Raw genomic sequence first — 26,913 nt, 5'->3', positions numbered from 1 at the left:
CCACTACAGAAGTGAACGTGGAGCGCAGTTTGGCAGCGGCTCGAAGGGCCATCTGGTGTGCTCTGTGTGTGTGTGTGTGTGTGTGTGTGTGTGTGTTTGTCCTTGTATTTTCGATGTTGACAGCAGATAAGGATGAGCCTCTCATAAACAGAGCTGCAGTATTTGTGTTGATATGAAAGGTATTTCCACCGTGCACCATCCTCCGTGACACGTTATTGATCTTTTATCGGTAGGGATTGACTTAATGTCTCCTGTAATATCAGACGCGCGAGATTCGCACCGCGTTGCTTGACTGCCTGCATTTGCATTCAGTGTGAGTTTCAGCGCTTCGGTTTCTATTGCTCAGAGATTAAACAACCGCTCGAAAGGGATGCAAATCGCAAACACCATTACTTCTTTGTGTCAAGAAAATAATTAGCCTGCATAAAGACAAATGCTTGAGGTAAATAAATAAGATAAAGTGCAAGTTTTGGTGCTTTTATACCTGCTGTGATGAATTTCTTGAGCTGTAAAACACAGAAATAAGTCTTTTAAGTCTGTTTATGTGCATATCTGTGCTGTATGTATAGCAGTGCGAGCTCCCTGTGTCCCATTTGTCTCTTTGGCACCAAGATTGCAACAAAGAAACAGCCAGACAGTCGAGCTTGAAGTCTCACGTTGTAGCCTCTGGTGCTTTTCAGAGTCTGCAATATTACACGCTATATTAACTCAGTCTATATCTACAAAATCTATATCGTTAGCCTGGCTTTCACCGCCTTCAAATATGCATGCAAATCTGCCACAAAGCTCCTCCCAAGGTGTCTCAGACGCATATTATTTATCTTCGACCTGGAAACAGCACCTCTTGAATGTGATTGGCAGGTATTAAAAAAAGATGTATCCACATGTTGTTTTTACCCTGGTGTTAACTCTGATCCTGCATTTGAGGGTCTTTCAGAATTTAGAGCTCCTGTTTTTCTAACCTTTCCAAATCCATCCCTTCAGTCCCTGCATGACAGCAGTACGCCGTTTATTTATTTTATCAGTTTTCTTTACCTCTGCAGTGCAGATTAAGTCTGATATATAGATGTCCCTGCTCGGAATGGCATTAGGACATCGACTGGCGCTGATTCCTGTTCTGTCTTCTCCTCTGCAGATGGAACATCGGCATCGTAAGAAGGAGACCGCCACGCCCGCCAGCACCCATCACTTGTTCGTCCACATGAAGAGTCTGATGAGTGCCAATCTGGGAGAGGAGCTGGAAGTCTTCTTCCACATTTACGATGGACGGGAGAACCGGCCGCTCAGGTAGACACTTGAGAGAAATGATCCTCCATAGTTTTAAGAAGCAGCGATGGGAAATGTGTGTATACTAGAAACAAGATTTTGCCTAAGTCTTCCTTTTTGGCTTGCTTTGACTGCACTTAATAAACACTTGCATTGCTGCATAGTTCTTACATTGGCTTTTTTTGGAGGCACTGTCCATAGCAATGTAAGTGAGGTGGATTGGTGATTGCAGGGTCCGCTTCTGATGTCAAGAAGCCTTCTCTAATTATGTTCATGAAGATTTATTAAATGAGGCAGGTTGTTAAAGTGCACATGGGCACATAAAAGTGGGCAAGGCCATGCTATTTTCTTATATAAAAAGTGTCCATGCTGTCCACATAAAAGGGCCTATCAACCTGGGAGTCTGCACACGCACGCATGCACATCAACACACACACGCACACGTACTCCTGATGGGGCGTTGGCCAAATAAAAGACTGTGTTTAAACTCCTTGGTTTCACAGTTCAAAGCGAAAGAAATTCCATTTCATGTCACAAACAAGTAGATGCGTCAGGCAAGGAAAATGAGTGGGTTGAAGAATGAGCACGGCAGCACCGAAACTTCTTTTGATAAGTCACGCTTGTGTTTGACGCTCCTCTCCGCCCTGCAGGGTCACATCAGAGGAACGGGGGTGACATTGACGAGGCTCATTTTGTTGCAGCACACACACTTAACTCCACTCCAGTCTCCTATTGAAATCCGCTTCATTATTCATCACGCTGCTGGCACAAAGTCAAACTGCTGTGCAAACTTGGTCGACCCGCGTCGCTTTAAACCTCGCGTGGAGAATCTGTGGTTTCCCCCCCGACGTCGCGTGAATAATGGCGCACATGACAAGAGGTTCTATTTTTAGGCTTTTTGGTTGTCATGATGTGGTTCATCTCTGAGGAAGATGAGATTCTGAACAAAAAGATCTGCTTGTGTTCACACAGGCGCACACACACACACACACACACACACACACACACACACACACACACACACACACACATACGATTTGCCAGTGGATTGGAAGCACTTTTAGCTTTTAGCTTGAGATTTGCTCTCTTGTCTCCTTTTGACTCACATGTCCACGTTCTTCATGTATTTCGGTGAAAGTTTTGGAAATAATGAAGGTACATTTTTCAACTATTCCCAACCTGCACTTCGTCTTAAAGTGGGTAATTAGCGTCCAGCCCCATCATATTAAGACCCACGTGGAGCACTTTCTCTATTACCATCATTACCTGTCTCTGTATTTCTGTCTTGCCGTCTGTCTTTCTCTCGCTGTCTTCCTTTGTCTTTGACAGATTGAGTACCTTAGCTAGGTAGTAGTAATTAGACTCCTTGAGTTCTATCATGCATTTGAAGTGGATTTACAGCTGATTCTCTGAAACAGAATGAAGTCGACATTAGCGGTTACGCTAAATTGCTCGTCGGAAATGTATGCTATGAAAACGGCAAACAGCAGAAAGTCTACATGCAGCACAAATCTGTTATCCAAACCGAACACAGCAGATGATATAATTACAGACAGATGCAAAGCTCTGTTTTTCTCACAGTTTATCTCGCGTCCTAAATCAGCCAATTCCAATTTTTTCAATCCGTTTTGGGGCATAGAGGTAGTCAGAGGCCTTAACCGCTGTGCTGTAGTGGTTCTGTCTTCGAGGAAAATCTCACGATGGCAGCTCGCCAGCGTTGTCTCTCACTGTCTGGTCACACACATAAACAGCGAGACACGCACACACACATTTACGCAAAGATGCCTGGCATGGAGCCATTTCTATGTAACCCTCTGTGCTGGTAGTATCTGTGTGTGTGTGTGTGTGTGTGTGTGTGCGTGCGTGTGCGTGCGTGTGTGTGCGCGTGTGTGTGTGTGTGTGCGTGTGTGTGTGAGACCAGATGGGGGTCCGACTCAGTACCATGCCAACGCCAGCAGCCCCTGTGCATCATGGCAGCTTCTTTGTGTCCAGTGCAGCCTCCTTGTCTGGCTTTTCAGCAGGACACACACACACACACACACACACACACACACACACACACACACACACACACACACACACACACACACACACACACCATGCTCACACATGATCCTGTTGCTCTTTCTGCTCCAGATCAAACATTTATGACAACAATGTGAAGACCCTTCGCACTGCCTCAGTCTGTCTCAGTCCATCCTCACACTTCCCTCCACCTGCTAACAAGGTCACCCATGGATGACTGGACATGTGCGACTGTGTGTGTGCATGTTTATCTGCTCATTCTGTGAGAACTGCAGAGGCATCGTGTGTGTTTTCAGACAAAGGGATGCTGGTAGTTAGCAGATCTGGCCTTGTGTGTCCTCTGTCTGTTCTCCTCACTGTCTTGTCTTGCAGCTTTCTCCTCTTCCCTGTGGCCTCTTGGGGTAGATTTAAGATTTTCAGGGAGGGGGGTGGGAGGCAACAGTGGCAGTTAATTTATCCAGCGTTTCACACGCTCGCTATCCTACCCCTGCTCCCTCTCTCTCACCCCCTCATTGGACGAGAGCACTGTTCCTAATGCAGTCATCGATATCAGGAGAGGGAATAGCGGGCACCATGCAGGCCCAAAGGGGAGGGAAATCGGCCATTCATGTTATGTTAATGCGAGCAGTGATAGAGGGAGATAAGGTCCCGCTGGGGGACACTGGTCCTCTTAGCTCGGGTGATCAACACGCTGCAGCTGTGAGGGAGAAGAGTCGGCGTCAGGGGAGGACGTGGAAGAGACTTGTGTTTGTGTGTCTGTTCACAGAAGTGGTTGTTAATTGGCAGTTGGGGTTTCAACAATAGAGCACTAATTAGGGTACGGGAAGAAACGTGCGCGAGGCTCATGTCTAATGCATAGGAATCCGTCTCCATATGGCCGGATAAATGGTCTGGAAAGTTACAGAGAGCAGCTAATGAGGATCAACTGATTCTGAATCACACTGCCTCTCAGCTGGTTTATTCGCTAAAAGGGAAACATTTTACTGAAGGAATACATGTATGAAAAATCATAAGCATGTGCATAATTAATAATCAGGAGCTTAATTAATTCAAACACGAGTGCCCACTGCCCTACATCCACAAAACACTGAATTACAGTACAAGAGGCAGCTTCTTATTTACATCATGGAAGCGACGTGGCAAGTTTTAAGCTTGTAAGAAGAGCTTTTAATAGCTCACACTATTATAAAACATCCTAATCCATTGTAGCTGTATGCAGCATGAAGTCAAGTTATATAGGATCTGTTGGGGTGTATTCTGCTCTTGTGTGAATGGGTTTTACTGTAGCTTGCGCCTGCTAGCCGTGCCAGCGACTTGGCTCATTGTCAGGCACTGGTGCATTACAAGGTTTTCTCCCTGCTTATCAGTGGACTGTGAAAGTCACCTAACTGGATTAGCCCTCAGCTCGCCAGCCAGGATGAGACGGGCCCAGCAGGATGCTTCCAGTGCCTCTCTTTGAGCGTGTGTGCGAGATAGAGAGCGAGAGGACGGGGTACAAAGAGAATGAAAATGCGATCTGTCTCTGTCCTTTCTGTTTTTGCCCGACATGCACTTCATTTCCCGCCTGCATGAAAGAAGGCGGGGGGTTGTGGGGGCGTGTGAGGCCAGAGTTGTTCCTTCGAGATGGTTCATTCTGCTGTGGGAAGCTGTGAATTTCAGATTTTAAAGTTAAAAAAGCTAAAGTGAATATGTCTGCTACGAGCATGTTTGCATTGTCTATGTGAGCATGTTAGCATTTAGCTCAAAGCACCGCTGTGTGGAATTACAGCCTCACGGAGCTGCTAGCATAACACTTGTTGTTTGCTGACTTGGCGATAGCTTGTCTGTAGACTTGTTCTCATGCACTAGCATTAGCACAGCACTTATGCTAAATGATGTCAGGCCAAACAACTCATTAGTAACTGAACTGTTTCTTGTCATGTACAAAAAAACGCAGCAGCACAGCCTGACTCATATAATTGCTATAGCTGCATATTTGTCCTTTCAGCACACAGCACAGTGTCTTCGCCATTTACCAGCACCTAGCAGGTTAATTGTCTCCCTCTCTCTCTGTATTAACTGTGCCAGTAACGGTCTCGCTCAAGCCCTGTCACAACTGGAAGATTCATGACAACCAGCTTGGAAGTTATCACACTGACGTTGTGCATTTTTTCGTTGTAGCCCATCACCATTTTTGCTGACGGCGCGGCATCTGTGCTCAAACATGTCGGAGAGAAATAACACACTGAATATTTTATCCATCCGTGGAGGAGCCACGTGTGGATGTACTTGTTGTCGGATATGTTACAGACATTCCGTGTTGGGGATTTGGTTCAGTAATTCAAGCTTTGTGTATGCTTTTCTTTCCCTCTCTCCATCTGTCTCTGCTCCCTCTCTGCCTGTCTTCCCCCTGCCTCATAGTCTCTTTCAGACAGCTTTGGTTTGAAGCTCCAACTTTGAAGCGTTCTCTCCAGTGCCCGCCGTTCAGCGCTTGACATTTCTGACACTTTTTCTAATCTTAATTCTGTTCCTGTTAGCAGTGGCTTGGATGCAGTTGTTTATGATGACACCCAGCCGTCAGTCCTGACCCCATTCATCTCAACGTGTGTTCCCTCCCTCTGTCTCTCCTCTTGTACAGCGAAAGGTTCTTTGTCAAGCTGAACAAGAGCGGCCTGCCCAAGTCGCCAGAGAAGACAGAAAGACAATGCACTCTATTTGTGGTGAGTAGTGAACATGACTTTGTGCTTACAGGGATTTATTGGGAGCAATTTAAAGCTGTTTAAAGCTGACCGAAGTCATGTTCCATTAGCCTGAAAGCTAAAAGCTCACTGCTCTGTAGCTTGTTTACAATGATTGAATCTGATGCCTAAGTATGTTTTCTTGTTTTATCAGGATTTGGGAAGCAGTGATCTACGGAAAGATGTCTACATCGTTGTACACATCATAAGAATCGGTGGGAGTTTTGCTGCTGCTTCTTTATTCCGCTGAGCTCGACATGCCTTTTAAATCTCCTGGGCTTTTGTAGCAGTACTGTTTTGACTCTGGATGCTTCTTTGTTTGTGTGTGTTTGTGTGTGTATGCACAGGGAGAATGGGAGCAGGAGAGAAGAAGAATCTGTGCAGCGTGCAGTACAGGCGGCCGTTTGGCTGCGCTGTCGTCAGCATCGCCGATCTCCTCACTGCTGACTCCAAGGATGACCACCTGCTCAAGGTTTACGCGTAAGTCACCGTACACAACCAGTATTTGAATCATGCTACGCTTCAGCTCGTCTAGCAGCAACTCCAAAGCGTGCTAAGTAACATGTTAAAAAATGTTTGTTTAATTGAGTCATCTTAATGACTGGTATCAGTTTTAACATTTTACTTCTAAAATACACCTTTTCCTGTTGTCCTTCAGCAGCTTTTTTACTAACAGTGGCAGTAAAACGACTTTGTGGTCCAACCTAGTCTACGCGATGTCCTGAGGGATAGAAAAGGCGACCGTTGACACAGTAGTCTGACCTAAATTGTGGCTGGATCAGACCAACTGGCCGAATACACTCAGCTCAGAAGAACATACAACCACTTTCTCTGTACCTGCTGTAACACCAGAGAGATTTTAGTGGGATTAGCTTTAAAGTTCTGAGCCAAATGTTTTCAGAATTAGGTCCAGACAAGACGTCAGTGGAAATACTATAAGAATTTGTTTTAACTTGTCCTAGTTAAATCTGAACACTGTAGTGTTGTAGTCACAGTAACTTTTTACTTACATTTGTGATTCATATAACATTAAATGTGTGACTCAAGTTCCAGTGAGTCATACAGTAACTACATGTTACATATGTCAGCCAGTTGTTAGAGGTGCAAAGGAGCATTAAGACTGAAGGTCAGGTGGCCTCTGCCAAACATTCTTTTAGTCATCTGTCCTCTGTTCTCCCATTTTATCCAAGGGAAAGCTGAATCACTGGAGTAGAAAATCTACAAAAAAGACTTATTTTATGTTACTCTCTCATCTTTTTCTCTCAGGTGTAACACTGAGAGTGAGTGGTACCAGATCCATGAGAACATCATCAAAAAGGCGAATTCCAGGTACAACCTGTCAGGATCCAACACTGGTAAGAACCGCATCTTTTAATTTCTACCTCATTTTGCTTCCTCCTATCTCAGTTTGAGACGTTAAACAAGCTGGTTCCTTTGTTTCATGCTTTCAAAGCTGTAAATTCAATAGCCCGATGGTACTTCTTTCACAAAACCTTCATTTTGCATGGTTGACAAACTTAGCTGCCTTGCATCATCAGTCTCTTATCGTGCCATAGTCTGTTTCCAGTCAGTCTGAGGAGGAATTTATGTGCAAGTGAAGTTCCTCTTTAGGGGAGCAGATCAGTCTCCGTATGGCTGTGTCTGCAGGAAGCCTGCGGTTGCAAATGCATTCAGATGATTTTTATAAATAGCTGCATTCGCATCATGCTGAACAACAGCATCAGCAGTTTGCCATAGCAACAGGTCGGTGGAGAATGCGAACATTCAGTTCAGTTCTTCAAACGTCAAAGAAATGTCATGTAACATCTTAAGAGGTTTGTTCCACGTCGAGTTTCAAACTTCATGTCTGTTGATTATGTAATCCCCATTCCAAAAAAAGTTGGGACCCACTGGAAAACAGAAAGAAAACAGAATGTGGTCATTTGCTAATCCTTTTTAAAGATATACTCAATTGAAAACAGCCCTTTTTTATGGTTTACACAAAATCATATTACCACAAAATGATACCCCAGGATGAACTATAGTCTACCGTGAAAGAAGTCCAAACAGGGTACAAAGTTAGTGTGAAGTTAGAGGACATAATCACGAATCAAACAGTGTTGGCTTGTTTGCAGCTGTTTGCATCAAGGGGCACATGTCCAATCAACAGTAAGCAATCAGCCACAGTTCATCAGAAGTTTGTCTAAAAGCTGATTTACATAAATGCCTCTGCAAAATGTTGCTGCAAACTCGCTCATTTTGCGTGTCAATTCATTGTCCTCTTACGTGTCCCTCGTGTTTTCTCAGAGCAGCGCCGTCGTCCGCCGCACAGAAAAGGGTGATAATTGTTTGAGGACTACCAGCATGCAAACTGCAGAAATGCGACAAATGATAATAGGAACGTCAACAATCTGTGGGACCGATCTGCTGACTCAGCCCCTCTTTCCACTTTCCCTTGCAAGACCAATAATTACTTGAGAAGTTGTACAACTCAGGGGTTTGAAGTGATCATGAATTATCTTGCACAAGCGTGAGGGATTGCAGTAATTAAAGCGAGTGACACAAGGCCATTAAGCACATGCTGCGTTATCTGAGCAGCATCTTTGCACGGCTCTGGTTCGATGTGAAACTGCAGCATCCAGCTGAAGTTCTGTGTGTTGAATAGACGGAGATGTAGGGGCTGCATAGTTGTGATGATGAGTGCAGGAAAAGTCGAAATTCGCCTCTGATAAAGCAGAAATGACACTAAAACATGAATATTACGCAACCACTCGCTGAAAAATCTTCTATGTGTTCTTCTACCAGCTTAATTTACTACTTACTGTTGACTGGCTGTATTATCAGATAGCACACAGCTACACAAGCGCTATCACAGTTAATTCCAGATGAAGCATGCAGATAATGCGGCGCATTGTTGATGCTAAACTTCCAGGACCTTTGGCAGATAACGCTGCAGACATGTGGCTTACTCAGTGTCTCATGCTGGATGAAAGTGCCATCTTTAAGATAAGCAATTCTGTAATCAAAAACATTCCCACTGATTTAAGTGAGCAGCGTTACTGGCAGAAGACAGCGTGTTGCCTTAGTTCACAGTATGTTCTCAACTCGCAAGTGTTCTCTTCAGGCTTCTCGTTTGGCACGCCGCACACACGTCATAAATGCAAGTGAATTATTTTAAAGGGTTGCTCCCGTCACTGCCTGCTACGTGCAATTTGTCACAAACACTTGGACGTTAGCTATTGAGTGGCTGTCAGCTCGAGCCATTGATCCAGCCTGAACGCCTGATTTGCCTGACTGCTCTCTCTTTCATAGTGCGTTAGAATGAGAGGAGCGCTTTTAATCTTTTGTCACTACAATACCCCGGCATGCGTAATTCCAGCAAGTTTGTTCCAAGATTACATTTCCGCCACTTAAGTGACTTTGACATCGAGCCCAGGCAGAAAAAAAATGCTTTAATCACAAAAGTAGAGGTAATAATTTCAATTTTTTAAGATAATGAGCACTGAATGTTAGGTTTCATTTATGTATTCCATTCATCTGTCTGGACAAAATGAATTTATTGCCGTTGTATTCACTTTGACATTTTGACTTTGCAAGGTCTGGGCTCTTATTGCATCTTTATAACTTCTTTTATCTCTTTAATTACATGTCTCCCTCACTCACATACACACCTGCTCTTTGTCTAATAGCACTCCAGTGAGTTTTAGTTCATCGCCAATGCAAACTTTCAGACTGACCCTTTTCATCCCTGTGCCTTAACTCTTCCCTGCTCAAATAAGAGAGGGAGAATATTTTATCTTTAGCTAACAGGTCAGTGTCTCCTCTCCAGTTTGTCCCTGTAAAAACGTCCGTGCAGGAGTTATGGAACACCATGCATAATTTAAGGACCACAATTTATTACACTTAGTGTCAGGAGGGCAATTAAAACAAGTGTGCAGCAGAGTGAGATAACGCAATGTGCATTTGTGTGTGCGCTGTATGTGTGCATGTTTCAATATGTGTGCGCCTATGCTATCTTTGTGTGCATCCTAGTGTGTGTCTGAAGTTGTGTCGCTGTGTGGTTCTCCTTTCAAACAGACCTGGCAGCATGCCAGGCGTCTCTTATTAGCAGCCAATTAGCAGGGGAGAGATGAATGCACTGCCCTTAAAGTATAAAGAACACTGGGCTGTTTGGGTAATAAAGAGGCAGAGAGGCAGTCCATGTAGGGAGACGGTTATTTTGTTCACATGTAGCATACTGGCTCTCGTTTTTCTTCACCTGTGTGCTTCCGGGTCACGTGGGGCTTTTAGGGGTGATCAGATTCGAAAGATGAGAGTGGGACCTGATGGGAGACACGGTGGTTTTGTTTACATGTAGCCCAGTGCTCCATAAAAGGGATTTCATAAGAATCTGGTGCTGTATGAGTCAGGTCAGGTAGGTAATTCAGCTCCCACCTCCGTGTGAGCGTAGGCAGTGACAGAAGAGGCTGCGACAACTCCACTGTTTGTGTTTTTCTCTTGTTTTGTTGGGTTTGTGCAGAGGCAGGCCGGGTGGGCTGAGGGCAGCCGAGGTTGAGGGTGTTTTTGTCAACGTCAGCTACATATACCAGGCGGAATAGTAATGAAGCCGGTTTGCCTAATTGTAGCCCTGCAGTAGCTTTTAGAGCCTGTCTCTGTGTGTGTGTTCGTTTATGTGCGTATAAAGCCAAAGGCTTGATCCACATTAAGGGGCAGGCAGATTAGACCCGGCTGGAACCTGATGGGGCTCTCCTTTCATTTCCCACCAGGCCTTTGTGCCAGGTTGAACACACTGTTGATGGACTGTGTGTGTGTTACCTTTGAACTGTATAGACAAAGTGACTGTTGTGTAGTATGTCCCTCTGTGTGTGTGTGTGTGTGTGTGTGTGTGTGTGTGTGTGTGTGTGTGTGTGTGTGTGTGTTTGTTTGACTACATATGTGGTCAAATTTAATGAAGACCAGTATCAGAGTTTTTCTGTTTTACCATAAAAATATTTTTTAAACTTTGCAGTGACTACACTGTGTAGTAACTATATTTCTGGTTCGTATTGCTGTCAATACTGTCGTAACTACGCTCTGGTTTGACAATATGCAAACCCTTAAATCAGCCATCATGCTAACTGCAGAGAAGCAACCAACTACACAGCTAAAGCAAGAACGCTACATCAAGTTCGAGCTAGCTACTGAGCTGCTCTTAGCTGAACCTAAAACTAAAATGTAGTTTTTCCTCGCTGTTACCTATAATTGAAAGCTATCCATTTCAGTTAAATAGTCTTAGTAATTCAGTTTGTTTTTCCACATAAGTAATGAGGCAGCAGCTAAATCCTATAATGGTACCCAGAAAACCCTGCTAAACTCATGCTAAAGGTAACTAGCTTAACGTTAGCACAGTAGCAGTAAGTTAAGTAAGTAGTCTCACATTTTGACTCTAGTCGAATTTGAGTGATTTGGAGTGCCTGAACTACCTTTAAATCACATGCGTAATTGTGTGAAGTGTAAGTGTATTCATGTATTTGAATATATATGTATATATAATGTATAATCTATTTAAATATAGATATTGCTAATAGACTGACAGACGGCTAGCAAAACTGAGATGGAGTTAATTCCAATGGACTATGTGATGTTAATACTCAAAATAAGGTTTATTTTCTGTTAAAATACAAAGAGGAGAAAGCCACAATAACACATTTTGTCTGCAGACTCTATATTTTCCCCTCTGAGCCTCTTATTAGCATTTTTTTATGAATTATGCAGGTTGTCTGTCCTTTTTGGCGCAAAATAATCAGCCTAGAAAGGCACAGAATTAAGCCTTTACAACATTTCTCTGATTCACAATTTGTTGGGTAGCCTTCAAACTCTTTTTTTCTCCCCCAGCTTCCCTGCCTTATGCGGCTCTGTGCCTTTGCTATGCAGCATATTTTGGCATATTGCTTGCAGGTTTGCAAACAAGTCACGTCGCTTTGTTGACTCCCTGTGACTGAAATCTCTTGCAGCTAATGAACCATTTCACCACTGCCTCCCAACTTTCCTGAAAACATCCACAACAATAATAATCATCATCATCATCTTGTCTCGCACACACTCCCTTGCCGTTAAGCTGTTTGCATATCGGTCTCTTCTCGTCACGAGCGTGGACGGGCACATAGGCGCACGGACATCAAGGAGAAACATATGGAGCTCTAAATACAAGTCAGTGCTTTAATTTAGCTGCGCTGACATTTGGAGTTATTGCATAAGGGTATTGATTTGAGACGACAGCCTTCATGTAGGATTTCCTGTTAATAAAAAAGTGCCGTGGGTGACTCACAGGGTGTTTGCATTTTGTTTATGTATGTGAGGGTGTATGCTCGCGTTCCGTACACACAGTTTTGCTGTTGGCAGGTATTACTGTAGTTCTCTGGTTCTAAAGTCCATGCGGCTACAATAAAACTGGAAATATGCCCTCGTGAATATTTTTTTCCTGAGCTCACAGTACCGGATTGTTTATAGCGTTAGGAATAGGGATGTGATATATTTAGAACTTTTTATTGAGTGGCTTTGGGAAGGGATAGAGGAGGGAAAATCAAGGCCACGTCGTGGCTGTAATGTAGGAATATGATGATTTGGATTTGAATCTGGTATTGCTTTTTTTTTTTTTGCAGGTCTGGCGGTGGCCCTCCAGCTTCTCCATGGGGACATAGAGCAGCTGCGAAGAGAGTACATGGTCCTCTTTACTCGGGGTGTGTCCATCACCAGGAAACTGGGCTTCTCTGACATCATCATGCCAGGTAGGACACCACAAACAAGCTCACATGCATGAACGACAGGACGCCAGGTTGATTCTCAGCCATTTCCACCCTTCAGTATGCTCAAGAACTTAACCAGTCCAGTGGTTTTGATTATCATGGATGTCAGCTGGTCCCTCACTATATTATATCTTGCCCCGAGGTCCTTGTTCAAGAGGACATGCATCAAATTCAGGGAGATGTTATTACATAGGACCATTAAAAACACTCTTGGAGTTGCAACAGATTAACCTTTCGACCACTTCAGCTCTTATATATTCAACATTTACTTTGCTGATATTTGGTGCTCAGCAGTCACTGCTGAGATGTTTTACCACTACACATCCCAGAGATCACTTAGCTATCAATTAATGGCTTGCACTGATTAATTTGTCCTTTGATTTTCTTTTCAAGTTGCTTTTCTTTGGCTGTTTCTGATCCCCCTAACAATCCAATTCAACATCCATCCAGCTATTTATTTACTTATCCTATCTATCAGTGTGGTAATAAGAAGTTAGCTCCACACAGAAAGGCCCCAGCTGCAGCTCTGGCCCGACCCAGTCCTTCTCCTATTTATTCCCCGTAAACTCATGTTACTGCTGTTGACATAAAACATCATTTTCTATGCATAAGATGGGTATAGCCGAGAAAGACTTCGCGGGCAGCAGGTGTGAAGATACAGTAATAAACTGGAGACATCAATGAGTAAGACTAATAAAACACTGATTTCTATGTAAAATGTCAGTTACAGCTTCTGAAGTCACAAACTTAATAATGTCTTTTCTAGTGTTTGCATTATACTCTGGTCCGCTGTATATTATCCACTGTAGCGGCCTGGGGAACACTTGACATCCATACTGTATTGCGTGAGGCAGATATTTGAATTCCACCTAAGGGTGCCCTCGCAAAGATGAAACATTCAGGCAGATAGGCATCACTTACATAGCTGCTTCGCTAAATGACACAGACCCCTGCAGAGACCCTCAGGCTGGACGGGGTTGCCGTGGTAACAAATGCACAACCACTTAAATGTAAGATGAAACAGGGGAAGGAAAAAAAATGCACATGTTTATATTTACATATGTGGAAAGAGCACAGAGGGGAAGGTGTCTGAATTAGCTTTCTGACTCTTTGTCTGTTCATTCATTTATGGGAGCTGGATGTCGGGGGACTCTTTTTTTTATCCACAGTAGAGCTGTTCTTTTAAATAAGTGAGGTGTGCTGTCTGGTCACACAGATAAAGTGGAACCACAGACTTTGGGTCCCCCAGCGCCTCACTAACACAGATTTATGTTCACTGTCTCTTTCTTTGTCTTTGTCTGACTACAAACCCTTAACGCTGAGTGCTCTCACCCTTTCCGCCTGTGTAAGTCTGCCCTTGGGCTTAGGAAACCGTCTCTCCCTCTTTTTCTGTCTCTCTTTTCTCGATTTGTATCCAACTGGATCTCTCTCTCTCTCCTCTCTTTCTTCAGCCGCTCTCGCCCCACCCTCTCCACTTCCCTTTTTCCTATTGTACATTAAGAAACTGCCCTCGAGTATGTCTGCCTTCCTGCTCTCTTTGTGTGTGTGTCTGTGTGTGTGTGTGTGTGTGTGTGTGTGTGTGTGTGTGAAGCGAGTGTACAGTATGGGTGTATATAGAATGCCTTGTATTGTATTGCCATGGTTACTGTTGTTAAGAGCAGAAAATCAATGTTGACCCTAGAGATAGAGATATGATGAGAGTACACACACACACACACACACACACACACACACACACACACACACACACACACACACACACACACACACTGGGAGAGGTTATATAGGGGATCTATTTTACAATGTGTCTGACCACAGCTGGGCTGCAGAGGAAACAGGCCTATCCCCCTTCTTACCCAGAGTACTTTGCACCATTTTGACTTCCCCTGCAGAAGGAAATAAATGTGTGCCTGGCCCAGTCATTGTACATTCAGCTGCAGTTCTACCAAAAAAAAAAAAACCCATGTAGAATATTACTTCCTGGGATTATTTTCCTTTTAGTGCTTTGGCAGATGGCAGCACATGCCTGAAGAAAAGGCTGCGATATAGGCTGGATGTTTGTTTTTATGAATCACACTCGACTCATTGTTTACACATGTTCATGTACCAGGTTATTATAAGGTTGTTTTGGCTAGTTGAGGGATTACATCTCAAATCTTGAGGCTTCAGGATGATCTCTGTGACTCCTTGTTATCTTCACTACATGTTTTCTGCATTGTGTACGTAATGTTTATGTTATCTTCTCGTACAGTTTATTTATAGGCCATACAACTGCATGTAGGAATGAGGAGCTGCCAGTGATGCTAACTAAAATGCTAGCTAAAATAGCATAATGATAGCTTTTTGTGCACTCCTTTCCTTGTGTGTGTTAAGCCTGATGATACAGCCTCTTGTTATTGCTGTGAATCAACCCTCCATGACCTGCCAGTCAGCGTCCAGTATGTAGTCTTTGCTCGAAATACATGTAAGAAATGGATTCAGGCTAACAGATGATATTAAATATTGTGTTTTCTCGTGGTCAAAGGTCACAGCTCAGGCTTACATTTCCTGTCAGCAGAAAATCTATCATTAATTGCCGCTAATGCAGACCGCTGTCCACCCCTGTCATGACGCATTACACTAAAAGTTGTCGTCAAGCTGTTGAGAGGTCATTAATAATGCATGCTCATGTGCATAATCAATGCTTTGTTGCCTCTTTTTCCTTCCTGTTCCTGCAGGAGAGATGAGGAATGACCTTTACGTCACGCTGGAGAAAGGCGAGTTTGAAAAGGGTGGGAAGAGCGTAGCCAGGAATGTAGAGATCACTGTCTATGTGCTGGATATCGATGGACAGATCCTCAAGGTAAAAACACTTTTTTTCCCCATCAACTACGTGTGTCGTAGTTGTTTTGCAAGTAGCATAAATGTCATTGAGAAAATATTTCATTTTTAAGGGTGGAACACTGTGTAAGGGCGCTAAATGCCTTATTTAAGTCCTTAGTTTACTCGTTTTTCTTTCTCAATAGGGGGTGTCTTATTTTGGAGTAAAACTCTTCATTTAAATATCGCTGACCCAGATGAGAGCTAAGTGTCTCTCCAGTGTGTTTCCCATTTCTGGTGCAGCACTGTGACAGGCTGCCTCTGTGGTTTCCTGCGCTGCCTCGGCCTTGAACAGAAAATAGACTCAAATATAAGCCTGCCGCCGCCACACGGCACGCAACCCCCTAACACACATAAACACACACATGTAAACCGTGTCATTCTCACTCTTCTGGCGTGGGAGGTTTTCAGTACGGTCCTATCTGGCTCATTAATTTATCGCGCTCCTCAAACCTGCCCTTTACCTCATCCTCAAGCCCAGCCTCTCATTTCCTGTCTTCACTTCCTGTTCTTTCTTTCATTCTGCCTCTGTCTTTCAGAGTCACGTGGCTGCTGGCTCTGGAGAGCCGGGCGGGGACGAGTACCACTCCTTGGTGCTGTACCACAACAACAGCCCCCGCTGGGCTGAGCAGATCAAGCTGCCCATCCCAGTCGACATGTTTCGAGGGTCGCACGTCCGGTTTGAGTTCCGGCACTGCTCCAGTAAGTGGGAACGGCGTCGTGGATAACCTTTATTTATCCAGCAGAGGTTAAGTGACTTGCTCTGAGCTTTCACACATTTCCAGGCACTAGCTGTGCGCATGTGAAAGCCAGAGGTGCTGTTTTTTTTGTTTTTTTTTTTCAGTCGATAATCCAGGGGAGTTGGAGGTGAAGAGCTGTTGCTGTGGAGGGGGAAAAGCACAATAAGCATTCACCTTCCTGCTCACTTGAATCTACCAGCCCTCCAGCCTCAAGTCCCGAGGCTAGTGCCACCCACAAATACACAGCGTCCAAATGTATAAGTGCGCGTTTGTTTGAGCGTTTCCATAATGAGGGTAGTTTGTCCAACTTCTCACCTAATGAGACAAAACTTACTTACAACTAATTATGACCAAAATATTACTCTCACTCTCTCCCCCTCTCCCCTGAGCTGTGGGGGGAAGGCAGAGTCTCCTCTCTCATAACAAGCTGATATTATTATGCCTTTTGCAGCCAAGCTGGGAGGCTGTGTGTCTGTGTGCAGTAGATATAGTAGCCTTATTACTGCTGGCAATGCTAGCATTGCTACCCCAAGGGCTGCCTATTAAGAGCCCAATTTAAGCCTGTGGTGACACCAAAAAAAAACTGAGGAGACCATATTACACGTAATAGCAGGGCTCTCAAACTCTGGGACAACCTGCCTGAATAAATATGATTAGCAGGCACTCTCATTTTCAATTAATTAAAAACAGAAAGCTCATTTTTTCCGAATTTGCTTTTAAATGCTATCTTGTTTTTGCACTCATTATGTAGCAGTAGTAATTGTTAATTTGTTTGCGGGGAGTCCAGTGTTGTTCCTAAATGGTGCTAAAGGGGAGTGTAAGGACCTGTCAGCATCAGCAGTGCAATACTTAGCTTTATTAAAGCCGATTGTTTATTGAGTATTTCAAAAAATTGAAACTATTTGCAGTTGAAGAAGTGCTATTATTATTATTAGAACGCTGTTGCCGCCGTAGGAGCAGTGTTTTCTCTTGCTAGACAGCAGAAAGATACCCAGTTTTTCCACGTTTACAGTTTAAAATCGTAACAAGCCCTCAAACCGTTAAATTCTGCTATATAGCAGAGTGTATTTGGTCGAGTGGGTTTAGAGATACACCGCTCTCTACCTGGTCCGCCAAACTCAGCTAAGCCCGAGTTTCACACTGTACCACCTAATCTTTCTTAATCTCCCTGAGGCTATGAGGTCTTCTAGACGAGCAAAACTTGTCTGAAAAGAACCTCACACAACAAAAATCAAAAGTTTACAGTCTTGAGTCTTGTAGGCAATAACTTTCCCGGCGGAAAAACTTAATCACAGCGAAGCAACGGGAATAAAATGGCCATGGAGCAGCACTGATTTTAAAAGTTTAACACAGTGCTTCTCCTGGGAGAAAGCGCGCACTCACATGCGCACACACACACACACACACACACACACACACACACACACACACACACACACACACACACACACACACACACACACAGAGGGCTGGTAGATGCTGCCTAAATGAATCACTGGTGCTGCAATGAAAGGGAATAGAAACACTACACTTCTCACTTCCCGCTGTGCGCACATTAGCACTTTATTGCTAAAGCAGCAGATAAATCAGATTACATGTGTTCACAATGTAAATTATGCCCAGAGCTTTCAGAAAGCCTCTTAAAAAACACAGCAGCCCACTTTAATCAGGCCCTTGAAGAGCAATTTTACAGAATCCAAATATGTTGTAGTTGCTATGTGCCGGCAGGGTTGGGTCCTCGGGAGACTTTGTTTTCAGGCTAACAAACAACTCGCCAGCTTTTGGATATGTTTTGTGTTTGACCAGGTGTTTCCTCAGGTCAGACGTGTTGCCCTGGCCGGCTTCGCATTCAGAATATTGCAGAATAAATGCACTGAAGGCAAAGCATCAGATGCACTTGCTCACCTTGTTCATCACATTGCATAACCGGTTTCATAATACGAGTTTTGTTTTGTTTATTCTCTCGCCGCCTGTGCTGGTGTATTTTGGACTCAATATCATGTCCATGTGTTGTTGTTTGACAGCTAAAGACAAGGGAGAGAAGAAACTGTTTGGCTACTCCTTTGTTCCACTGATGCAGGAGGACGGCAGGACTCTGCCAGATGGCACTCATGAGCTCATTATCCATAAGGTAATAACTGTGTACCCTCACCACCAAGGTTTCCTCTGAACAACATGGCATCAAGCTGACTGTGTGTTTTGCAGGATATTTTTTTATTTGGCACCTGTACAGTCTTTAATATTCACCTTAATGTGTAATTCCATCCAAGATTGAGGCTGATTTTGAATCAATAGGATGTGATAATTTCAGCATTTTCGACTTTTTGTAGTTGAAGTGTTATCATCTCAATAACAGGGCTGTGATCTGCATCGCATGCTAGTTCAAGCTACTTGGCTTTTACCCGTGGGCCGTCCTCTTCCACTCCTTGCACGACGCATTTGACGCGACATTTATAAGTGCAGTTTAAAAACAGAGGATCTCAGTCAACAGAAAGAAAAAAGTTCACGGTCATCCTGTTTGTCGGCAAATTGCACCTTAGAGACTCTCTTAAGCGAACCCACTCGCTGTTTTGCTTCATACAGGTGTCGCCAAGGCTTCGTCGGAGGGGATTACATAGTGTGCATGATTATGTGAATCATTCGCTCTGAATGGCAAAATGCGGTCATCCTGTTATCGCATTGTTTGCTGCCACGGGCTGACAAACAGCTCACATCGCTCCATTGCAAGCTGAAGAGCCAATGAGTAATGCCCACTTACGCAACATTGTCATGCTGTGGGGTTGAATTTAACTGCGAGCGAGTGTCAGCGGATGCGTGTTTGTGTAACAGTTGGTACTCAACTGGTTGCACAAACAGCGTCTCCTTTCAGTCCACTCTGTCTCTCTCTACGTCCACTCGTCTTTTCACACATCTCGGTTTTTGACACATCAAAAGACTACAGAAAATAAAACGGCCAGCATCCCCAGTTAAGAGCTACTGCAGGGCCGTCTTGGGTATAATTCGGAATAATTGCAGACTGCATACTTTTCCTCTGCTGCAGGCGAAGGGTGTGTGCGTAAACCTCAGGCTTTTGCAGAGGACGGAAAAGCACGGAGTGCATGCGTTTTATAGGAAGTGAGGCAGAAATGCGACCGAAAGTATGATTATTTGTTTTACTGTTCGCCATGTAGTCTTCAAAAACAAAAACTCCTCTTTTCACCGTCCTCTTTTCCTGTCAGGTGGCCAGATTTAGCCCTACCAGACCCCTCTAACCCGAGCCTGCCAGTTTGAGAGGACAACTCTGGTCGCCTTGTGTGTGTGTTCCCACTGTTGAGAGGGGAAAAGGCCCAGTCTAATGCCAGATTGAAGTTGCTGAAAAGCTCAATGAAACTGGCATGGCCTAGTTTCTGCTCAGACCCAAAATAGACACAGTAGAATCAGTCCAAACGATGTGGTGGCTTCAGAGCCCGAGCGGCCTCAGCTGTGCATTAAAGCTGCACGTGAAGCCCCAAAAATAACAGCAGAGTTCTGCGATTGATTAGCTTTACACGTGTCACCATCCTGACTGATACGCAGCGCGCAGCCAATGAAATGTTTTCGCAAATTTGCACGAAAATGGAGCAGAACTATCACATTCTCGCGCTCCTTTCCTAAAAATCTCCTGTGCCAGTTCACGAAATGTGTGCTTTTGTTCTTGCTTTTTTTTTTTTCCAGTGTGAGGAGAATACCAGCTTGGCAGACTGCTCGCGTTACCTGAAGCTGCCATTCTCCAAAGCCAACCTCCCATCCAACAACCAGACCCTGAAAGGCACCAAAGAGTCTTTCTGGATCACCAGCTTCCTCTGCTCCACCAAGCTCACGCAGAACGGTAAACTACACTCAGCGATTAACATTTTGGCCACTCGCCCAGCGAGGTGGTGTTTTTTTTTTTTTTTTAGTGGATGCTACACTCCAAGTCTTGTCACATTTCAAATTTGAGTTCGCTTGTACATTAATACACTAGCTGGTGCTCCTGTGCAGCTCAGTGAGCAGAAGATACGACTGTTACTGCCAAAGATAGTTATCAACACGTCGTAAGAGGCTAACAAAATGGTTAAACGGCGTATGTTTAAAGAAAAAAAAAACAGAGGGAGGCACGAGTGTGCAAGAGAGTTAGTGACAGTGTGTGAATATGCAGGATGGTGGGAATAGCGTCCAGTTTGCAGTGCTCCCTAATGAGCTAATAAATCCTTATGCCTTCAGAAATCTGCTTGCAGAGTGGGATCTGTATTCCTTTTTCTGCAGGTTTAGCTCATCACTGATCACGTTTTCCCTCATTTATACTGTAAACAATCGCAACAATAATCACAGATTGAAACAGATTGAGCCACTGATGCATTCCAGACTTCACCAGGCACTGTCACGTTTTACCACGCAACAGTATTTTCAGGCCGTAACAAAAACAGTGAATGATGAATCATGTTTTTTTTGCATCATTAAGAGGATGGTAGGGCATATAAGCATAAAAGCTACAGGTCCAGTTTGCTTGCAAAAGGCTGTTAATTTCCTGAATCCATCTGACGTTGTCTGTGAATTGATTGCAGATGTAATGCGCAGTGTCTGATGACAAAGTATACTTGAGAGATTAGTGAAAATAGATGCAGTCGCGCACAAACACACGCACGCACAAGGCACAGAATTTGCACATGAAGTTATGAAAAGACACACTTCAGGTTCAACAGAATCCAAAGAGACAGCTAAAAGACTTTCTCCTCGAGGCTGATGTTTTATTCATGCGTGCGTCTGGGGACCCTGGCTCAGGAAGATGACTTTTTATCTCCTTTATCCCATTGCACTTGAAAATGTCATCAGTTGTTTGGATTCAGAGGAGTTTTGGGCCTGTAATTGAAGGATGTGGTGATGCGTTGTGATCTGAGGTGTGCACAGCTCTCATCATCCGGCGTTCCTTTACAAACAAACACGAGATGCATCCTGATCTTTTGCGCTTGTCATTTTTTGGTTTGTATCTCCTTCATTTTACCCCTTCTTTTGTCCTGTCTCCAGGTGACATGCTGGACCTGTTGAAGTGGCGAGCCCACCCCGAAAGGATCAACGACAGCCTCTCTAAGCTGAAGGAGATCGATGGCTCGGAGATTGTCAAAGTAGGCCCGCCATCAGATTCTCTGAAGTGCTCCCGCAATCCTGCCATTTGTAGTATTGATTGTTTTCTGATTTGATTTCAGTCCAGGAGTTTTTCAAGTTCAGGCTGAGAGGATGAAGATGTTCAAAAACTGAAGTTCATTTGACGCCCCAGCTCACACATACAAACCCCCCTTTGTTCTGCTCCCTTCCACAGTTTCTACAGGACACCCTGGACACTCTCTTTGGTATTTTGGATGAAAGCTCTCAGAGATACGGACTCAAGGTGTTTGATTCACTGGTAAGTTTTTGTGTTTTATGTTTCCTCCTCTTCCTTCATGTGTCAAGCCCGATCTCGCCGTGTTTGAGTCAGGAAGCAGAAACGCAAGCCAACCGTCGGAGAAAGATCTGGTGATGTAACGCTACAGAGCCCGCTGAACCAATCTCACCCCGGTTATGCTGCACTGCGCTGATAGAGCGAGTGATTGATCTCTCTGGCTCTCTCCCTCTCCATCAGTCTCACACTGACACATGAACACACTCTCACCTCTCAGCGTGGCGTTATCAGTGATGAAAAGGTCTAGCGAGCCGGGGCAGCCATCGGGTTTCCTTTTTTCTGGCCTCGAGATCAATCGCGCGAGTTTGACAAGTGGACTTAGCGTCTGTGGTCGGACAAATTCACCGCATTTCACGACAACCATCCGTATAGATGTCTGCATATCTTAACTCTCCTTTCCCCTCATATCATATCACTTCAAATGTTGTTTTTATGTTCGCTTAAATGTTGAGGATTACTACTTTCCAAACTACACACTGTGTTGGGTTAGCTGAACTCAAGCTGTGCTAGGCTCTAAACACTGTTCAAACTCAAATAACTTTATTTGTATCTATTTTATTTTACAGATACCAGACAAAATATATATGATTAAGTCATATAGTGAAATAACAACCATAACAGTTGCACAGAAACTTATCTTCTATGTTTTTGCTAATACGTCCTCTCTGTTTATTTCCAGGTCCACATCATCAACCTCCTCCAGGACAGCAAATTCCAGCACTTCAAACCAGTCATGGACACCTATATCGAGAGCCACTTCGCTGGAGCTTTGTCCTACAGGTGTGTGGCCGTTCAGCGTGCAGTAACGCAGCCGTGTGTCGTATCCTAATGACATGCTGTCTGTATCACGTGGGCAAGCAGTCAGAGAACCTGCGTCAGTGCTGAGAGGCAGCTCAACTCAGCTCTGCTCTGTGATTTATTCACCAGACCAGTGCGAACGAAATGCTTATGGTGCCCCCTGGCTGATGTATTATGAAATTGTGCTTGCTTCCTCCTTCCTCCTCCTCCCTCTCCCATCCATCAAATACATACACACACACATTCACACACGTATTCACAACCTGCTGTTCTCGCCGGCTGTCTTCTTCACACTCTCTGTACCTGCTAAGATACCGTGCTGGTGCTGTCTTCTTCTCTGTAATTTATTATTTATTTTTCTTCCCAGTCTTTTTGCATGCACCCACTCTCACACACACACACACACACACACACACACACACACACACACACACACACACACACACACACACACACACGCACACACACGCACACACTACTGCTGTGACATCCATCTGCTTTAAACTCTTTATAACTGCGATATTGTTTCATTAGAAGTGTCACACCTTAATTAACACAAAAATGGTGCGTGCATATCTCTATTTTTCCTCATTGCAACTATCTTTAGTTATTAATAAGGAACCCAGGGTGTCATCCAAGCCTGATTACATTCTGTCATCACTGTCTGCCTTCTTTGTCACAATCTTACTGCTGCATGAAGGAATGCCTCTCAAGAAATATCTGCCTAGATCTGAGTTTTCTTCTAAACTCCACTAATTTTTAATACTGAAGCACTGACTTTGCGGGTCATCCTTGGGTCATTATTCATAAGAGTTAAGATTCAAAGCAGCTGTATTTATGAAAAACTACCAAGAGCAGTTTCTGAAATTGACTTAAACTTTGTGCGATGAAGTATTTCATGTTAAAACGCCGCATTGCCTCATCTGTGTGTTTGCTAAATCCAGTGAGAGAAGCTATGTGCGATGTAGCTAGAGGTGAGCGGTGATACTGTGTGTGTGTGTCTTCTCTAGGGACCTGATCAAAGTGCTGAAGTGGTACGTGGACCGCATTGTTGACGCAGAGCATCAGGATCACATACAGCAGGTTCTCAAGGTGAGGCATTTGCTCTAGCACAACACACGCGCTCAGCATCAACACAGATACATCCAGAAACGCAAACAAACAAACTCTCTCCCTCTCACTGCCACTCCTGCTAATTTATCCCCCCATCAGCAGCGAAAACATCGCGCCATCATTCATTATTCCCCTCCTCAATCCATTACGACGCATGCAATTTTAATCAGCAGAAATGCAATGCCTCTGGTGTTGGGAATCCACATCACATTATTCTAATGATTCGCGCCGTCAGAGAAGAACATTTGCAGCTTCTGGAGTGCGGTTTCCTCATTCGTCATTCATAGAATACATTCTACACCAGAGGTAAATGTTACTCTGTCATGCAGTAAATAATATATAAGTCAAACCCTGCAGATGTGTTTGCAGGGTTTCCTCCTGTGAGGGACCTATAGAATGTCTTCCATGAGGTTTTTTGAAAGCGCCTCCTTCAGGCAGGTTACATCTCATACTGAAAGTGTGAAGCTGGACGTGTTAAGATAAATTTGTAATGTTTTTAATAAAGAAAAAAAGGAAGACACAGTGAGAGCACTGCAGTATAGCCAATAAATCTTGGTCTTGTGTGGTTTAAAAGTGGTTATTATACATATTTCATTGAACAAACTGCTTATTTCATGAGCTAAATACATTGTCTATAACATGCAAGGAAGTAATGAAAAATATCCATCGCAAGCTCCAAGAGCTTGAAGAAATTTGAAATGTGTTTTATTCATAAAAAGACAAAAAAAAAAATCTGCAAATCCTCACGTTTTAGAAGCTAAAGCAAGTGTCACTGGCAGAATTTCACATCCCATCATCATTTAACCATTTTCACTGCAAGGGAAGTCACCAAACACCAGATGATAAACAATGATTGTCCTTTCCGTCCTGCAGGCCAGCGAGTACATCTTCAAGTACATCATCCAGTCCCGCCGCCTCTTCTCACTGGCCACGGGGGGCCAGAACGAGGAGGAATTCCGAGTCTGCATCCACGAGCTCTTCATGTCCATCCGCTTCTTCCTCTCGCAGGAAAACAAAGGCACCAGCCCCGTCGCACAAACACAGGTGTGTGTGTGTATGTGTCTGTGCGTCTCAAATCCTCCGTGCCTCCACAATCACGTGTGCATCTCTGTGTGTAAATCTGCGCCTGTCCGTGCTTGTGCGCCGCACTCCGCTTTCTTTCTCGAGGACTCTTGCTAATGCAGTCGTGATAGGTGAGAAATTGTCTGTAATTGAATTTCATGCTGCCAGAGGGGTCTGGAGTCGGAGTAGGATTTTCTGTGGCAGCTTTCCCTTCTCTGCTGGGAGGTCTGCGCAGCAGGGTAGCCGCCTTCACTGATTTTGAAACAAGACCAAAAAAAACACGCTAAAGACGCTAAAGATAATCCTAATTACACACCAGGAACAGCTGCTTGTGTGGTTGTGTGCGTCTTCGTTTTTTTTACCTCTGCAGGAGCTGTGCGTGGATCTGTGTTGTTTTGTTGTGTTTCTCTTTGCTTGTATTGTCTCTTCTGATCACTTCTCTTTAGTCCATTAGAGCGACACTCTCAATCGACTAAATCCCAGGTTCCTCTCAGCACTCAAGTTAGACTGTGTGCGTGTTAATAACATCTTCCCTTTATTGCTTTGTTTGGTTCACCCATGTGAATCGTGAACACATGTTTTGTTCCTGCATTAGGGAAAAATGCGTTCAAATCAATTCTTTTCACAGCTCAGTTGAACTGTTATAACATCTGCTCAAGAGACCCACGCAAAGAGTTTGGTTATCAAAACCAGCAGTGTTTAAAACCCACCACTCACTCCGTAATGATTTCACCTCGGTGTAACATTAGCCACTCCAGTTACTCCCTCTCCACGCCGCCAGGAAAGCTCCACTCCAGCCCTCCACTGACTTCTGATCCAGACTAATCTGTATTCTCATCACAACAATAGCTGTGGGGGGAGATGCACGCCGGGCTAATGCTAATCCAGCTTAATCTGTGACATTTGGGCACACACACACACTGGACAACACACATAAACAGTGACGCCACGTACGCACCGTTTAGCACCTGATGTAGTTTTCATCACAGAATGAGGTAACAGCTGATGCGCTAAACAGATTTCAAAACAAAATAATGTAATTAGAACATATTTAATGCATTTATGCTAATTTAGAACAAAGTAGGAGCTATGAAAGCAATCTTCTGTGACTCCTGTTTGAGGCTAGACAGTAAATATATACTTTCCCAACGAAACATCCATCGCAAATAAGGGCACTGAGTGTTATGGCTGCCTTTGCCGGTACGTCACAGGATCTTGTGGAATGAACTTTTACAGAAGCCCCTGAGCTGCTGAAAACCATTTGTTTGTGCCTGCTTTGCCCATTCAGCTCCACAGGAACTCCACATCACCCCTTAGAGCAGGCATGTCAAACCTATTCCGCAAAGGGCCATGTGGCTGCAGGTTTTTCCTCCAACCAATCAAGAGCACGCAGTCTGACCAATCAGCTGTCTGAATACTGAGATCAGCTGATGAAATGAGTCAAGTCTGGTGTGCTGCTGCTTGGTTGGAAAGAAAACCTTCAGCCACTCTGCCCTTTGTGGAATAGGTTTGACATATGTGCCTTAAAGGGTTAATATACAGTATGAAATCTGATTTAGTGGAAAATGTATTGAAATTAGTGAACAAACACTTTGTAAAACATGCCTCTTCATATCTTGAACTGCTCTGTGCGCTCTAATTTGTGGCGTGAATGCTTTTGGCTGTCAGCGCTCAACAAAGTGACTCCAGTCTTTGAGGGAAAGAGATTCACAGTGTCCCTTCAGTTCAGCCTCCAAGTGATTGAATGTCGCCCCGTTCTGCCTAGGCGGTGTTCTTGCGGACGTTCCCAGCAGTTTATGGCGAGCTGTTGAAGATCTTCACAGTGCGGGAGGTAGCTGGCTTCGTCAGAGAGACGCTGGGCAGCCTGCCCACCACCGTCCACGCTGACTGTCCCCTGGAGGCTGTCAAGCTGCAGTGCATCGCCAAGACGGTGGAAAGCCAGCTTTACATCAACCCAGGTGAAGACTTGCCGGCACAGATGAACGGTTTATGTACACTTCAATAAGACGACATGATTGTTTCCTTGTAAACGCACAGGAAAAAAAAACATTTGTGCGCAAATAACACAAATGCAAAAAAAGCCTTGCATACAGATTCTGAACACACAGGAATAGTAAACAGCACAGAGGCAAACA

General features: G+C 44.2%; 1 protein-coding gene across 8 annotated transcripts in view; it reads left to right on the top strand.

The window, feature by feature from the left end:
* dock4b (dedicator of cytokinesis 4b) overlaps positions 1 to 26,913 on the top strand; it is a 103,254-nt gene that overhangs the window by 40,555 nt on the left and 35,786 nt on the right. For all 8 annotated transcript variants that reach the window (XM_070992007.1, XM_070992006.1, XM_070992001.1 and 5 more), the window contains exons 8-23: positions 1,136 to 1,287; positions 5,909 to 5,990; positions 6,163 to 6,223; positions 6,356 to 6,488; positions 7,275 to 7,363; positions 12,629 to 12,754; positions 15,490 to 15,614; positions 16,171 to 16,333; positions 18,396 to 18,502; positions 20,065 to 20,218; positions 21,394 to 21,491; positions 21,686 to 21,769; positions 22,485 to 22,585; positions 23,614 to 23,695; positions 24,590 to 24,760; positions 26,544 to 26,736. In XM_070992007.1, the coding sequence (XP_070848108.1) occupies positions 1,136 to 1,287; positions 5,909 to 5,990; positions 6,163 to 6,223; positions 6,356 to 6,488; positions 7,275 to 7,363; positions 12,629 to 12,754; positions 15,490 to 15,614; positions 16,171 to 16,333; positions 18,396 to 18,502; positions 20,065 to 20,218; positions 21,394 to 21,491; positions 21,686 to 21,769; positions 22,485 to 22,585; positions 23,614 to 23,695; positions 24,590 to 24,760; positions 26,544 to 26,736 (1,921 nt within the window). The remainder of the gene's footprint in view (positions 1 to 1,135; positions 1,288 to 5,908; positions 5,991 to 6,162; positions 6,224 to 6,355; positions 6,489 to 7,274; positions 7,364 to 12,628; positions 12,755 to 15,489; positions 15,615 to 16,170; positions 16,334 to 18,395; positions 18,503 to 20,064; positions 20,219 to 21,393; positions 21,492 to 21,685; positions 21,770 to 22,484; positions 22,586 to 23,613; positions 23,696 to 24,589; positions 24,761 to 26,543; positions 26,737 to 26,913) is intronic.

The sequence above is a fragment of the Chaetodon trifascialis genome, chromosome 22, assembly GCF_039877785.1.
Source record: "Chaetodon trifascialis isolate fChaTrf1 chromosome 22, fChaTrf1.hap1, whole genome shotgun sequence".
NCBI lineage: Eukaryota > Metazoa > Chordata > Actinopteri > Chaetodontiformes > Chaetodontidae > Chaetodon > Chaetodon trifascialis.
Note: the sequence above shows the minus strand (reverse complement) of the source record. Positions and strands in the feature narration are given on the sequence as shown.